The 16,963-nt window shown below is 36.7% G+C and overlaps 1 protein-coding gene across 3 annotated transcripts in view; it reads left to right on the top strand.

Moving 5' to 3' along the window:
- Nucleotides 1-16,963, top strand: part of COL4A5 (collagen type IV alpha 5 chain) — a 252,576-nt gene that overhangs the window by 234,246 nt on the left and 1,367 nt on the right. For 2 of the 3 annotated variants that reach the window (XM_027533232.1, XM_027533235.1), the window contains 9 exons: nucleotides 2,228-2,361; nucleotides 4,764-4,836; nucleotides 4,969-5,040; nucleotides 5,880-6,008; nucleotides 6,845-6,943; nucleotides 8,094-8,306; nucleotides 12,275-12,452; nucleotides 15,630-15,744; nucleotides 16,068-16,240. In XM_027533232.1, coding sequence (XP_027389033.1) covers nucleotides 2,228-2,361; nucleotides 4,764-4,836; nucleotides 4,969-5,040; nucleotides 5,880-6,008; nucleotides 6,845-6,943; nucleotides 8,094-8,306; nucleotides 12,275-12,452; nucleotides 15,630-15,744; nucleotides 16,068-16,240 — 1,186 coding nt within the window. Of the gene's footprint in view, nucleotides 1-2,219; nucleotides 2,362-4,763; nucleotides 4,837-4,968; nucleotides 5,041-5,879; nucleotides 6,009-6,844; nucleotides 6,944-8,093; nucleotides 8,307-12,274; nucleotides 12,453-15,629; nucleotides 15,745-16,067; nucleotides 16,241-16,963 lie in introns of all 3 variants that reach the window. The other variant, XM_027533234.1, reaches the window with a different exon arrangement.

Below are 16,963 nucleotides of genomic sequence, written 5' to 3'. Positions count from 1 at the left end.
GAGATTGATCAGAGCTGTGCTTTCATGGCTATTTTCAATAATGAAAGAGGGTAACTTTCAAGTATTGTTATAAATAAAACTTACATGCCCCTTGTGTTATTAGCAAATCAGTAATTTAAATTTGAGAGACACTAGAACAATAGGTCTGAATCAATAACATGTAAATTTACCCAAATTTCCTTTTAATTGCAAACAGAACAATGCCTAAAACATACCTACTTTTTTTTTTTTCAAAATGATAAGTGTTCTGATTACTTTTCAGATTGGGGAGAGAAGAATAAAATGTTCCTTTTTTTTCTCCTCTTAATCTTACCCTAGTCACTCGTAGATTGATTCACAGATAGTTTACTTTTCTCTTAATAATCTGATTTGCTACCTGATTTCTAGTCTAAATTACACATTATGGAAGAAGGTAACAATTTTTGTCCAAAAACCCTACCTAGGGGTTTGAACTCAATAATTGTTTTTATTTGTTTAAATTCAAAATACCCAACCCTTTCTTTATGATTGGGAAGGGAATTTCTGAGAGTGTCTATCTGGTTGCTGGGCTAGGGTAACTGTATGATTTAAACTGTTTAAAGATAAATGATTGTTGTACTGTTGTGAACCTGCTTCCTCTTTCTCAAGTGACAGTATTATATTATGAAATCACATAGAAATAGCTGAAAGATTAAAAACAGGTTCATATTTTTAAATATGTTCTTACCTTCAGTTTTACTAGTAATGAAGATAATAATTGTTTAAAAATTCTTATATAATTCTTACTATGTGCCAGGCACTGTGTTTATAGATATTATCTTATTTAATTCTTGGAACATCCTGATAAAGTAGGTTCTATTCTTATTTCCATTTTAAAGAAGTTGAAATTGAGGCCAAGGTGATGAATAAAACTTACAGAGGTCAAATAGCTAATGATTGATTAATGAGTCCAGCATTCATGATCTCTAAGCCATGCTGCATTGTTAGCATGAAGCCACTGATTCTGAGTCATAAGAGTACTGGAAAGGACGGGATCAAAGATGTGACCTTTTGTCTGTATGTAAACATGAATTCAGTATTCTAAATTCATATGCCTGTGAAATTTCCCTTAAAAATAAACTCTACGTATTTTCCTTTTTTGTTGAAACCAGTGAAAAGCTAAGATTACTGGAAGAGAGAAGGTATAGGTGCTCACTATGTACTGTTCATTATTTGGGACTTTGTAATTATTTTCTTAAGGCAGGGCTATTTAGTCTCCACCTCAGCACTCTGCAGGCAAGACAGCTATTTCCCACCTAGTGAGGAAAAATGTGGCTATTTATAAGATCTTCTTGGTCACTTAATGAACCCGATAACTTTATTTAGAAGGAACATTTTAAAACATAGTATAAGGAAGGAGCTTAGCAAAATCCCCTTTTAAATTATTTATTTATTCAGAAGTTATATGCCAAGTCCTTTATTTTTCTTCAGAAATATTTAAAATGTAAATAACACAAAAGCATTTTTAAATTAAGTTAAAAGTACTATATTGACTCCGTGAATTTCTGACATTAAAATATTCCCATGTTTTAAGCATATCACTAAAATGAAATTATGCAATTAGTTTGCTTAAATAACTATCTTAATTGCATAGTAATACAAACTGAATAAAAGTAACTACTTACAAATAAAGCAACTTTATTTTAATCATAATGAAGCAAATGATGTGAATCCCTGATTGCCCTACAAAATGTGGCGGTGTACCAGCAGCTTTAGCTACAGGACACTTTTTATTTACAGGGCACTTGTTAGAATGGAAATTCCTGGGCCCCTCTCCAGCCTAACAGAATCCAAAACTCTGGGGGTATATCCAAGAATCTATTTTAACAAGCCCTCCCGGGGATTCTGATGCATTTCCAATTTGAGAACAGTGCTCTATGGTATCTGTTTTGGTTCACTTAAATCAAACAGTTAAGGATTACAGAAGCAATCTTTATTACAATGTCTGAAGTCCTTCCTTTAGATATGAGCTTATTGGATTTAATGTATAATAAAATACAAAATTAAAGAATCTGCAACCCAGTGTTCATAACAAAAAGAACCCAGCCCAGTTTACATTAGAGAGTCAGCACTGATCTATATATTTTAATGTACTCTGGATTTTATTCTGCAAACTAATAGATGACTAAGAGTATTTGGATAATTTAAAAGCCTTTTATGCTGTTCTTATGTTATACTGAAATGTGGCTATTTGTTGTGCATTATCAAGGTCCACCAGGTCCAGAAGGTCCCCGGGGTCTACCTGGAAGTGGGGCTATTAAAGGAGAAAGAGGTAACCCAGGCCAACCTGGGCAACCTGGTTTGCCTGGTTTGAAAGGTGATCAAGGTCCTCCAGGACTCCAGGTAGGAAATAGGAATAGATATTTGATGAGAAATGGATGTGGGTGTTTGCATTCAAAATGAGAATTCCAAACTGCATTGTTTTAATTCGCATTTACTGGTCAAGGCTCTTTGCATGGCTTCCTGGTGAAGTACAGAGAAAAAGGCAAGTTCCTGTCTTCTACCAACTAAAGGGACTTTGCTACCTTATAGTTAACGGGTTCCCCCAAAGATAGTTTTAACTGGAGTTCTTGGTGTGTATAGATTTTGATTTCAGAAACTTTGATTTCAGCAAAAGCAAATTATAAAAGGATATGTGGTGTGTGTGTGTGTGTGTGTAAGCATTGCATGTGGATGAGTCTTCCATAGAGAACTGATCATGGTGAGTGGGGATATGTTAGACTTTGTAGTTAGAGTCACTTTGCAGCTCCACTGTACAGTTGTGCTCTGTGTCTATGAGGAAGGCAGACAGATACTTTGTGTTTCTGTCTTTACCTGTAAAAGGAGAATAATAACATATCCCCACGTCTATATTCATGCGTTTTCCACCTTGGTTTGAGTGACCCAGAAAGTCACATGTTTATTTATGTACCCTCAAAGCTTCCTTCCTTCATTCAGGAGGGTTGTTGTTAGATTTGACAGCCAACAAAGTCTGGGCTTAGTCTTTTAGCTTTGATGGCTGCTTTATAGCAGAAAAAAAAATCTAAAGAAATTGTCCTTAAAGTTTAAAACAACCCACCTTTTTCCCTGTTATCGCTATTCTTTTAGACATCTAGACTTAAATTTTTAATCCTCTTTTTATTCATTCTCTACTCACTCCCTACCTCATTCATTTCCAATGTAGTTCCAATTTGCATGTCACTTTGCCAGATTCAAGACTACTGTCTGATACCAACGTTTTATAAACATGGTATTTTCAAGTTCTATTCATTTTCTTTTATGCAAGTTCTTACATTTGTACCCTTTCTAATTTTCATTTTGGAAATAATACTAAACTTATAGAAAATTTTCAAGAATGGTAAAAAACCCTATTTACCCAAATGGACCAGTTGTTAATGTTTTGCCCCATTTGCTCTCTATGTGTATTTTCTCTGTGTGTATATGTATAATTATGTATTTTTTTTCTGAAATAAGCCTATTTTTTTCTTTCATGACCTGGGCATTTTTGAAGAAATATGTGTAGCCCCTTCCCATTAAAAAAAGAATGTTTCTTCTTTTGCCTGCTGTTTCTTCATAATTAGATTGAAGATGTGCCTCCCCAGATGGAATACTCTATGAGTGGTGTGTTCTCAGATATGGAGGCCCACAATATTCATCTGCCCTTAATTAATTATCTTAATTTTTATTTTCCCATTAAGTTGTTACCTGGTTTCTCCACTACATGGTTACTCTTTTTCCCCTTGTAACTAATAAGCAAAACTACAGGGAGACACATTAAGATCATACAACTATACTGTTCCACATCAGAATTTCTTCTTAGAATATCTGTCTATGATTTCTGCCTCAGCCATTCAATTCTGTGATAGTGGCAACTGATGATCGTCCCACTCTAGCACTGCCTCCACATATTCCACTTGGCCCTTCTGTAACCAAGAGCCTCCCTTCTCTTCCATATATTGGCTCTTTGTTATCATCATAGACGCATAAACTCTCATTCTTTTCAATGATTTGTAATTTTTAAACTATCCTTACTTATTTTGATTCTCAAACTGTCCTAGATTTGGGAGCCCCTTCAAGCTGGATCCTATGACTTTATGACATGGCCCCCCTTTAAGCTCTTTCTTACATTTTTGCTTAAGATGTTCTAGACTTGTCTCTTTGTTTGTTACTATTAGTAAACTTCATTGTTCCACACTTACTCTTCCTTTAGGTTCATTCTAGAGTTATTCTCAACTCTTCCTCTCCCCATAGTTTTCCTGGCCCTCAAACCCAATTAATTAACAAGCCTACTCTATTTTTTACTTAGTCTGTTAGACTTCATCACTTCTTGGATTTTAATTCACGCACTTATTACATCAGGGCTACACTCAAAAGAAGTGCCTTTGTTAATGATAATAAAATATTATTGTCATTATATAATTACCATTATATTATAAAATAATATAGCTATTATAGAATAATAACTACCATTAAGTACACATCATAACCAGTTTTCTTAGTACTTAATATCAATTATCTCATTTAATCGTCACAACAACTTCATGAAGTAGATACTATTATTTTCTCTGTTAGAGGTAAGAAAATGATGCAGCAGAAAGAATAAACAATCAACTCAAGGTCACACAAGCTACTAAAAGGTGAACTGAGATTTGAATCCTAAAAGTTTGACTCTAGAGCCAGTTCTGCAAATCACTGTGCAATACCACCTATGCTCTTCCTTCCCTGCCCCCAATATTGTTCTAAAATTAATGATTTTATTTATTCAGGGTAACCCTGGCCGGCCAGGTCTCAATGGAATGAAAGGAGATCCTGGTCTCCCTGGTGTTCCAGGATTTCCAGGTATTTGAAGGGATGTTTTGCAGTTTCCCCCTTTACATTAAATTCCTTTGGGAGAACACACACAGTTCCTGATCTGGCTGGGTAAAGGCTATGGCCCTGTTGCTTTGCTGTGCAATTGTACCTTCTTTGTAGGCATGAAAGGACCCAGTGGAGTACCTGGTTCAACTGGCCCTGAGGGGGATCCAGGACTTATTGGCCCACCAGGTAAGACTTATTTCTGGAGCTAGTTATACCTGATACTTAAATTCATTGAAGAATTTGAAAGTTTGCATTCTGCCTTTCAGTTGAAACTTTCAGAGTCTCAGTCCCCAACAACTGAGGGGAAATAGGCAGGACTTTCCCTCTTCTTATTATATTAATCTCTCAAGCTCTCTGTTTCAATAATGTAATATCAAGAACAGACTTTTTAAATTTAAGATAGATACAGGACCAACAAGAATGCTTCATTGAGTTGTTTTTTTTTTTTTTTTTTTTTTACCTTTTATACTAACTTTCCCATATTCAATAGAATAGATCACAAGAGCAAGTCTCATAGGTATGTTTCTATATTTTTAATATGAAAATAGTTCCTTTTGCTGAGAGACTTACAGACATTTCCTATAAACTATGAAACAGGGTATCTACTAAATTCCTCTACTAGTTAGTTCAGTGGCTCCCTTGACAAACTCAACAAACAAGATCCGCAAATGACGTTAGAATCAGAATGGATTCATCAGGAAACAGAACTGTCTTCCCTTGACACCAGTGTTCACAGATTTGCAATCACACTTCAAGGCTTGAAAATAGGGACTATATGCCTAATTTGTCCGTAGACCCTAATCTATGGACAAATAAGACCCTAAGAAATTATTTTTTTTTTTTGGCTCTTTGGGGGAAATAAAGGTAATTTTCCCAAACAGATTTCTGTTGGACATAGTAAATTCCAATACATGTAACTCATTTCTCTCAAACCAATTCTTATTCTGATCTGAGGTTTATTTTGGCATTCATTCTTTCCAACCTTTCTCTTCCCTACCTTCAACTTTATATATTTTGCCTCTTAGGTCCCCCTGGATTACCTGGTCCTTCAGGACAGAGTATTGTAATCAAAGGAGATGCTGGCCCACCAGGGATTCCAGGCCAGCCTGGATTAAAAGGTTTACAAGGACTCCCAGGACCTCAGGGTTTACCAGGTACCTTTGTAGATCATCTTTTTCAAGCCTTATGTATTTGCAAACATTTCCCTCATTCTCCTTTCACTTGTCAGAGTTTGTCTTTGACGACAGGAGTCTCAGCAGCTAGTAGAATACTACACCACCATGGGTTGCACTTTCTCTTTTGAACCTTTCTTGAAAGGTTCATTTCTCATGCCCTAATTTCTTTTAGGCCCAGTCCAATTTTTTCTCGCTCATCTGGCTATCCTAATTGAATGATTAGGTTAATGTTTTTAAAATCTCTATAATGAAATTCGTATGCATTTAAGATCTGATGCTTTCTCTGTCCCAACCACCAGAAGGATAGAAGGCTGATTTGATGGGCTGTTAGTTTCCACGCTGTGAGGTTGTATGATTTTTAAACTAAATCCTGTCTAGTTGGCCAATTCACTCTATACTTGCAGCCAACTGTGATTCTAAAAGAAAACTAGAAACTAACTTCAGTCTTTCCAGTTTATTAGTGGCTTAACAGCAGTCTTTTCATAAATGAAGTATACAGGCAGCAACAGCCTTGCCTTTTGTTGGGATATAGAACAAAAGTTGGGCCTTGTGCTATGTCTTGTACTGAAGGCAAGGAGCACACAACCGCCATATTATAGAATTCTCCACAGAGGCAAATGGATTGTTTAAAATTAAACCTAAATCCTTGTCTGCATCTTTTCATCCTGGGCTTGAACTATTCTTTCATTTATCTGAATTAAAGACAAAACCAGATTATGAATTCAGTGCCACTCATGGATGTCAAGTGTCCTAGCTCTATCTGGATGTGGATTTATTCTACGCACATTTGAAAACCCTACTGCTTTCTCCTGTAGGTCCAATTGGCCCTCCAGGAGATCCTGGACGCAATGGACTCCCTGGCTTTGATGGTGCAGGAGGACGCAAAGGAGACCCAGGTTTGCCAGGCCAGCCAGGTGAGACAAGTAAAACACTGCTGCTAATAGTAGTTTTTAAGTCTGGGAGACCTCTGGACATATCCCTCCAACTGGAGCTGTGAAAGCCTCCTCTTGAGAGAGCACAGCTAGCTGGGGAGTCTGTTGCTTGGGAAAAATACGATGACACAGGTTTGCCAGTATAAGAGAAACACAGGAAGGCTGTTTTCATTTTAAATGTTTTTACAGCCCTAGAAAGTCAGCTTTTCCTCAAGATGAGGATTTTTCAGGTATTCATTGTGCTTAACTGTTCTGATAATTTTCAGTGTTTTTACAACTGTAGATAATGTAAATATAACTCTAAATAACAAATGTAAAGGTTTGTATTGGTAAAACAAAACAAAACAAAAAAACAGCAGTAGCAGCAAAGCAGATTGGTGCTGTCTATGTTGCTCCTAGAACCAACACCCTGCCATCTCATTAACTGTCTTTCTAGGGAAGAAACAGGTCAGTGTCACCTTCATCACATACAGGCATTGCTGTGACATTTCCCCCAAGTGAAAATCTATACACACAGTGGCCAAAGGCCTGTATATAGAGAATTTTTAAAAAATAAGCTCAAATCGAGTGGCCAAATAGAGAACAGAAACCAGTGACAGATTGAAATTAAACATTTTAAAAAGTTTCCTCAGAGTACCCTGCCTATTCTCTAAACAAGAATGTATGCCTGAGAATAATTCTCTAGACAGATTCAAAGGAAAATGTTTTTCAGCACTGAAGCTGGCAGACTGACAGCAACCACACCCTTCCTTTCTAAGTGATGAACTAAACAGCAGACTGAGATTTTGTCATTGGGTTTGGACTCCTTTAGTACAGTGAGAGACTAGGTAACATACAAATTTCCCAAATGGGCATCACTTCTTCCCATCTAGTGTTCCATTCACTCAGTATTTATTTAGTGCCTAATGTCATCAACCAATTCCAGAAGGGAAAAAAAAAATTAATCTCTTTGAGGACAGGGACCATGTTTTGTTTGTCTCCAAATCTGTGATGTCTGACAATGCCTGTGTAGACATTCTATAAATATTGATTAAATTAACTAATCAAACGAGGTCATAATGTTTTGTCAATAGCCATAATAGTGAATCAGAGCTCACTTAATTTTGTATACTGATGGCTTTTTGGAAAATAGGTACTCGTGGCTTGGATGGTCCCCCCGGGCCAGATGGATTGCAGGGTCCTCCAGGTCCCCCTGGAACCTCTTCTATTGCCCATGGGTTTCTCATCACACGTCACAGCCAGACAACAGATGCTCCACAATGCCCACAGGGAACCATCCAGGTGTATGAAGGCTTTTCTCTCCTGTATGTACAAGGAAATAAAAGAGCTCATGGTCAAGACTTGGGTGAGATAATCAGCATCTTATTTCTTACTATGCATTTCTATTTTGTTTTGAAAATCTTGTTAGGTTCTAGAGTAACCTTGGACAAAGTGCATCTCTCTATTCTTTCACTCACAGTCAGTCACTCAGCCGTGCCTGACTCTTTTGCAAACCCATAGACTGCAGCCTGCCAGCCTCCTCTGTCCGTGAAATTTTCCAGGCACGAATACTGGAATGGGTAGCCGTTTCTTTCTCCAAGGGATCTTCCTGACCCAGGGATCAAACCCCAGTCTGCTGCATTGCAGGCAGATTCTTTACCATCTGAGCCACCTTATGTAGAATCTTTTTCTAATTTTACAATTGACAAATCTTCATTGTAAATATACTCTTATCTTTTAGATAATGTTCTCTACTTTTTTTCCCTTCAGTCCATTCTCTCTTTACTGTGAGAATCTAACTTCTACCCATAATCAAGCTTATAAATGTTAAACTCCTAACCTAGTAAGTGAACAGGAAGCATTAAAAGTTTTTGAACATCATGAAATTCACAAATGTAAAGCAAAGAAAAAATAGGATCTCTTATCTACTATGTCCCTATAACTTTTCAAAATGTGTGTATTTGGTCAAGCAAGGGCTGTCATAGTATGTATTCAGATGCAGAGGCTATAAACTAGACCTGACTCAAGTACAGCTTAGGCCTCAGCCATAGGAACATCATGATAGTACCCAATATTTCAAGTGTGATACAGGATTGCAGGGTCTCTGCCAGGGCTCATTCAGGGATCAAATTGGAGATATCTTGATGCCTAGGCAAAGAATAAAAATAAGAAGTTTGATGTTAAAGAAACAATCACCTCACTAAATACATACATAGTCTGTGCTGAATTAGTGAAAGGACTATGGTGTATAAAAAAGATGGTAGTGGTGGAGGAAACAGACAATACTGAAAATGTTCTGTCTGAAAAAACAAAATGCATACCCAGAATCATTAGTGTATTAAAACTTTATAGTTTCAAAATATGAGAGTATTGAGAGTTCATGAGATCACCCTATCTTTGAATGCTTGGAGACTATAACCAGAATTCTGCATCACTGTAGGTAGCCTACAGCATAAATGCAACCAAACACCCATGTTCTCATCATTGTAGACCTTCCTTTTATGTACATCTTCCTAGTCTCTTCTTTCTGAGACCCAGAGATATTTCCATCCCTGTCCCTAACTAGTAATGTTAGTTTTATTTTTAATTTATAATTAAAAAGCACTTTCAGGGACTTCCCTGGTGGTCCAGTGGGAAGGACTCTGCACTTCAACTGCAGGGGGCAAAGGTTTAGTCCCTGGTCAGGGAACTGAGATCCCACAAATCATGTGGTATAGCCAAAAAGAAAAGCGCTTTCAAAAAAAAAGAAAGAAAAGCACTTTCATATTCATTAGACAATTTGATTTTCAAAACTAAAATAATCAAGAAAGTTATAGGGCAAGTATTGTATTTATATTTATACACACACACACACACACACACACACATAAACTGGCTAAGAGGTTAAGTGACCTGACCTATTCAATGCCACAATGGACTGCCAGGGAAGTCTCTGAAAGTGTTTTTTAATTATAAATTAATTTAAAAATAAAACTAGCATTACTAATTAGAGACAGGGATGGAAATATCTCTGGTCTCAGAATCACAAAAGAATATATATGTATGCATATTTATATATATTCTTTCTATTATGATGCATCTCAGGATACTGAATATGGTTCCCTGTGCTATACAATAGGAACTTGTTTATCCATTCAATATGTAACGGTTTGCATCTATTGACCCCAGACCCCCATTCCATCCCTCCCCGAACCCCTGCCCTGCTGGGCATCCACCGGTCTGTTCTCTGTGTCTGTGAATCTGTTTCTGTTTTGAAGATAGGTTTGTTTGTAACACCTATCAATTGCAAACCCATCCATTTTTCAATTATGTCAGTTTTCTCATTTGCTCTCACATGACTTCGAGTCATTCACCTCTCTGAGCTATTTTTTTTTCCTCTGAAAAAAGTATAAATTAGGCTAAATCAATGATTTTCCACCTGGGGAAATTTTGAAAAGACTCCTAGGTCCATTCCTAAACTATAATATAAAAATTCCCAGTGATTCTGACAGTCCACCAATTTTAAGAATTATTGATCTTTTATCAATCATCCTCAGCCTGAGATAAACATACTCCATTGGATATATGAGGAATTTCCAATGTATAATTTTAATGGTATTAGTTTATAAATCCTCAACTTTCATATGTACTTTCTCCTAAAGTTGAACTGCCTGTGTATATGCTTTAGATAATCTCTTTTCCTATATCCTCTTTCTCTACCACCCATCTCCTATTTTATAAAAGACTCATACCATGGCATATTGCCTTGAAACATAAAAACCTCTAAGAGACAAATTCAGAGGAACAATTCAAAATAATGGCTTTGTTAAAGTATCTGTTAACTCAGGTTCTATAATTCACTTCTAATCCATCTCATTAGAAAATGCATTTCTAATAAAAATTTAATTTTTAGTCAGTATCAAAATTTATAATAACCTATTTTTGATCAGTGTGAATTAATAGTAATTATGATCATTCAAAATAATATGTAACATGTAAAGCCTTAGAGTCACAGAAAATCAGTTCAAATTATTTTAAATTCTTGTTTCAGAGAATATGATTGGATCCTCAGTAAAAGACATTGAATAATAAAAAAAAAATACATTAGGATAAAACTGTGTGAGAGAAGTAGAATGGAAATACAATGTAAAAGGAGCATTGTATAATTTCCAATTGTTAAATATGAGTTTCTGTACTTTTAAAAAGGTTTATTGTTTTAGGTTTCAAATAATTACATTGGATACATTTAAAAGAGTGATGTCAAAGTTTGCTTTTAAATATAAATATTCACAAAACACTGGAAATGACAGCTGGTAACGTTGAAATGTGGTTTGCAAAATTCCAGACTCCAGTATTACCAAGTATAGAAGGGTGGGTTTGGGTCCAAGAGACAATAATATCTTAATAACTGGCACAGTATCAATTTAAACTTCTGATGAAAAATTTGAGGTGTCAACTTAAAAATGTGAGGGAGATACATCGTTTTTCATCATTCTTTGTGAGTAAATGAGAAAAGAAAAGCCTGATCGCAGGTAGAGATATTATTGTCCCTACCAGCTCAGAAATTTCAACGCTCTAGTTCCTTTCTCCCACCCCCCACCCCGCATCTTTCTTTCCTTTCTCCCTCATTTATTTTTCCCCCTTGTATTATTTACTTCCAAACCTGTCCATGGTTGCTGTGCCTATTAGTCAGCACTACAATTGTCCCTAGGCTTAAAGATATGGGGAACCCACATAAGACACATACTAGGGATGTCTTGGAAGAAGGGAGGGCATACTGGAGAGGAAATCATATTGTAAGGACTAAGTGTGTGCCCTTCATTTTTGCATAATAAATTACTCAATATTCTCCATAAGGCACCACTGTTTATAAGACGCATAACTGGTTTAAAAAGAGTGTTGGGGAATATATAATGAGCTAGCACAATAAATGTCTACATAAGTTGTAAGATATATCCTGATTTTAGAAATGTTAAAGTATGAGTAAATGTACATCTTTTAATTGAAGAATTAAAGTGTAGTTATCATCTAGAAAATGAAAGTGTTAGTCACAGTCATGTCAGACTCTTTGTGACCCATGGACTATCGTCCACCAGTCTCCTCTGTCCGTGGAATTCTCCAGGCAAGAATACTGGAGTGCATTGCCATTTCCTTCTCCAGGGGATCTTCCTGACCCAGGTATCAAACATGGATCTCCTGCATTGCAGGCAGACTCTTTACTGATTGAGTCACCAGAGAAGACCTGGTTATCATCTAAGAAATAGGGAAAAGTTCCTCTTTGAAAGGTTGTTTGTTAGTATGTTAGAAGAAACTAATTATCATGACACTTTCCTTTTTCTCCCTGATTCTTCCCAGGAACAGCCGGCAGCTGCCTTCGTCGTTTCAGTACCATGCCTTTCATGTTCTGCAACATCAATAATGTTTGCAACTTTGCTTCAAGAAATGATTATTCTTACTGGCTCTCCACCCCAGAGCCCATGCCAATGAGCATGGAACCCCTGAAGGGGCAGAGCATCCAGCCATTCATTAGTCGGTGAGACATGGGTACCGTTGACATTTGCTGATATCCAGTTAGTTTAGCTAGTTAGAAATGAGTCCAGAGATAATGATCTGACCATATTCCTCTCAGGTTAGGTAGAACAGAGGAACTTTATAATGTTCAATATGTAGTTTGATCCATATTTATTGGGGATCTTCTTTTGACCAGGACCAGTGATATACTAGTGTAATATCACCAAAAAAAAAAAAAACCCCTCACAATCTAGTCATTAGGCAAGTATACATAAATTAATATGTATCAGGCTTGGGCTCAATGCAGCAATAAATCTAATAAAGTATTATGAAAGTATTAGGAAAGGGATATTTAATTCCAACTGGAGAAATCTTGAGATATGGAAGAAATGTGTTTTGAACTGTTTAGCCCTTTAAGGATGTAAAGGACTTGAGACAGGCATTTATAATGGAGAAGAGCATTCTAGGTAGAGAAAATGGGAATGGATTTGTAGACCGATGTGTCTAGAATATACTATTAGTGTCCAAAGGGTGCAGAGGGAGAAGAGATTGGAAAGTTAATTTGGACCCAGTCAGTAGAAGGCTTTCAGTGTCAGGTTTTAGTTTGAACTTTATTTGGTATATAGTGGGGACCTTTGAAGTTTTTGAGCTACATTTCAGGGAAGATTACAGAAGCATAAATGTGTAACATGATTCCAGAGGGGATAAGCCAGGGGTAAGAGACCAGATAGATTAAGCGTATTGCTATAGTCCTTGTAGGAGTGGTTTGGAACTCTCAGTGGGGTACGTGTATCACATTAATAGAATAAATAAGATTTGGCAATTGATTAGTTATGGGAAGGAAACGTGATAGCTGAGACTTGGAGCATGAGTATCTAAGAGGAGGGAGGTACTGTTAATAAAGATTTCCTAGAATGTTGCCACATTAGAACCCGGGTAAAACTCTACCTCCTAAGCATATTAGGTATCGCCATCTTCATTCTGATCATGACCCAATTGATCTAGGAGTCTAGTAACCATAAAGGATGAATCATTGGAAACTTTAGTTTCTTTGACATTAAATATAAAGGTTAAGCCTAGTTCAGCCACTCTTTTTTTTATTTTATTTTATTTTTAAACTTTACAATATTGTATTAGTTTTGCCAAATATCGAAATGAATCCGCCACAGGTATAGCTGTGTTCCCCATCCTGAACCCTCCTCCCTCCTCCCTCCCCTACCCTCCCTCTGGGTCGTCCCAGTGCACCAGCCCCAAGCATCCAGTATCGTGCATCGAACCTGGACTGGCGACTCGTTTCATACATGATATTATACATGTTTCAATGCCATTCTCCCAAATCTCCCCACCCTCTCCCTCTCCCACAGAGTCCATAAGACTGATCTATACATCAGTGTCTCTTTTGCTGTCTCATACACAGGGTTATTGTTACCATCTTTCCTTTGGGAATTCATTTTTATAACGAAATAAAGCTATCTTTATTCACAGGTGACATGATAGTCTACATAGAAAATCTTACCCTTTCCTTCACAAATCTATAAAATATTTTCTAATACTAACAAGTGAGTCTATTAAAGTTGCAGGATATATAATGATTATATTCCTATGATAGAAAAATTATTTGCAATAGCCATCCAAACATAAAATACCTGGAATAAGATGAACAAAAGCTGTACAATGTTTGTAAACTAAAAATCTACAAAACACCGAGAAAATTTTTTTAAAAGAGCCAAGTAACTTAAATTTAAATTAAAAAAAAAAGAGCTAAGTAACTATAGAGATATACTATGTTCAGGGAATGCAGAATGCAATATTTTTGACATGTCAGTTCTGCCCAAATTGATCCACAGATTCAGTATAATCGTTATTAAAATTCTATAAGGTTTTTATATTTCCTGTAGAAATTGGCAAGCTGATAATAAAAGTTATATGGAAAAGCAAAGGGCATAGAGGAGCCCAAAAAATTTTGATAAGGAAGAACAGAGTCAAAGGACTCACATTTCCTGACAGTGTGAATTACTACAAAACTACAGTAATTAAGATAGTATGAAATTGGTGTTAGAAGAGGCATATAGACTAACATAAAAAATAGGGAATTCAAAAATAGATCCAAATTCATATCATTAACAGATGAGTACAAAACAGGTATTCAGATAATTTTATAAAAAGATAATCTTTTCAACAAATGGTGCTGAAACTATTAGATAACCATATGCAGTGAATAAATAAAAAAGATCCATAACCTCACATCTTACATATATACAAAAATCAACTTTAAATGGATCATAGGCCTAAAGGTAAAACCAAAACTATGTAAGTTTTCAAGGAGAGGGTAAGGTAAAAATCTTATGAGTTTAGTAAAGATCTCCTAGACAGGGACAAGAAGAATAAATCATAAAAAAAGATAAATAGGGCTTCTTCTGGGAATTCATTTTTGTGCATGTGATTTTTTTTTTTAACAGTCCCAATTCTTTGGAGTAAAAGATCTCCTAAAGGCATTCCCTATTTGGTAGATAAAGTTTGCCAAATTGGTTTAGTCATATTTCAAAAGGTCCCGTCTTGCTCTTTATTAAAGATTTGGTAGACTTAGCTGCACTGTACTTGATTTTATAGACAAGTACCCAGACACCGCATCTCCAAGTGCCTTGGTACTTGTCCAGTATTCTGTTTATGTTGTACTTCTAAAGAGAGAGCCAAATGGTTAATAAATATCCCTTGGGCCAAAAATAATGGGCAGGGATTAAGAAAGTGTCTTGTTTCTTGTCTTCTTCAGTTTACCAGACATTGTTCTTAGCACAGTTTCAGTAGTACTGAATGTCTACCCTCAAGTTGGACACTTTGACAGCAAGTAGTATGCGCAATACGCCAAGCCAAAGTCTTGCAGCAGTTATGACATTGACTATTGCAAGTATGAATACAAGTTTAGGGCAGGATAGAAAATGAAAGTGCCATAGCAGTGGTTCTGTAGTTTCTTAAAAAAAAAAAAAAAAACTTACAGGTTTCATTTATAACTTTATTACGTATATTGGGAGGCTGGGCTTATTCAAAAGCAGTCCTCAAAGTACATTTCTCTCCTCTTTTTTCTGAGCACTGTAGACCCCTTGATGGGATTTTATAACAGGAAGGCTTCCAAAGAAGAGGGACTGCTATTTCCTGTGTGCTCACTCTGTAGATTGTGTTCCTTCTGCCTTTCCCTTACCAGATGTGCAGTATGTGAAGCTCCGGCCGTGGTGATTGCAGTCCACAGTCAGACCATCCAGATTCCCCGTTGTCCTCAGGGATGGGATTCTCTCTGGATTGGTTATTCCTTCATGATGGTATGAATCACTCTTCCTTGGCTTTGTCATCCTAGCCAACTGTCCACCATATCTACATTTCTTCCTAGTATGAGGAATCCCTGTCATTTGAACCTCGTATAGCTTCTATCCAAGCACTGTGTTCCCTTTCATACATTTGCTGGAACAGATGTTCACAATCTACCTGTTTGTTTTGTTGAGAACCTTTGGTGTGGATTCTGTTCTCTTAACTTTGGCTCTATTTACTTCACTGGATTTGAATATTTGGCCAAGGTCAGCACTTATCTTTGGATACTCACTAAGGTTCATGGGTATTGTGGCACATTTTCCCTTGTCTTTTCTAGCACACAAGTGCAGGGGCAGAGGGCTCAGGCCAAGCCCTGGCCTCCCCTGGTTCCTGCTTAGAAGAGTTTCGTTCAGCTCCCTTCATTGAGTGTCATGGGCGGGGGACCTGCAACTATTACGCCAACTCCTACAGCTTTTGGCTGGCGACTGTAGATGTGTCAGACATGTTCAGGTAAGGCGCTTATGGCTTTAGTTTAGGTCTTAAGCCTCCTTCAGAGGTGCTGGAGGAAGAGAGAGGCAGTTTGTGAATGGTTTATACCCAACAAATGTTAGAAATTTAAAGGACCATGTACTTTATTCTTGCTTGTTCTCCTCATATAACAGACTCAGGTCAGAAAAACATACTTGACTAATAATAGGTGTATGTGGTTTGAGATGTCATGATGATAATTCTTTAAAAGCAAAACAGAGCAAGAAAAGATTGTGTGACCTTCTCAGTAACCCATGAGCAACTGTTCGACTAGACTGAAGCCACCCTAGAAACTGAAGTAGTCTGTGTTGCTTCCCCAGTCCAGTAGTCTCTTTCCCAGGTTGTTTTCAAGGCTTTCATCCAAGTATTTGAATGAGTAAGGCCACCTGTAATACATGTGCCTGCAGGGGACTTTATTCTATTGTTTTTTTTTTTATTTCTATTTTTATATGTTGCTTCTTTTGAGTTATTAACATTTTTCTTATGTATTATCTTTCTGTAACCGTTATGTGTTATGTATTATCATCTATTCATCATCAATTGCCCCTCGTTCTAGGACTGTTAGAAGAATTTATAAGAGAAAGAGAGGGAGAAACAAATAGACGAGGATGAGAGTGGTGGGGAGGAGAATCACTAAGATACCTATAACCACTAATGGCTCTTAGGCCATACCAGTCATTGCACTAGATTGCATTGCTCAAAAGT

The sequence above is a fragment of the Bos indicus x Bos taurus genome, chromosome X (assembly GCF_003369695.1).
Source record: "Bos indicus x Bos taurus breed Angus x Brahman F1 hybrid chromosome X, Bos_hybrid_MaternalHap_v2.0, whole genome shotgun sequence".
Classification (NCBI taxonomy): domain Eukaryota; kingdom Metazoa; phylum Chordata; class Mammalia; order Artiodactyla; family Bovidae; genus Bos; species Bos indicus x Bos taurus.
The sequence above is the reverse complement of the archived record's forward strand: the minus strand, read 5'-3'. Positions and strand labels throughout refer to the sequence as shown.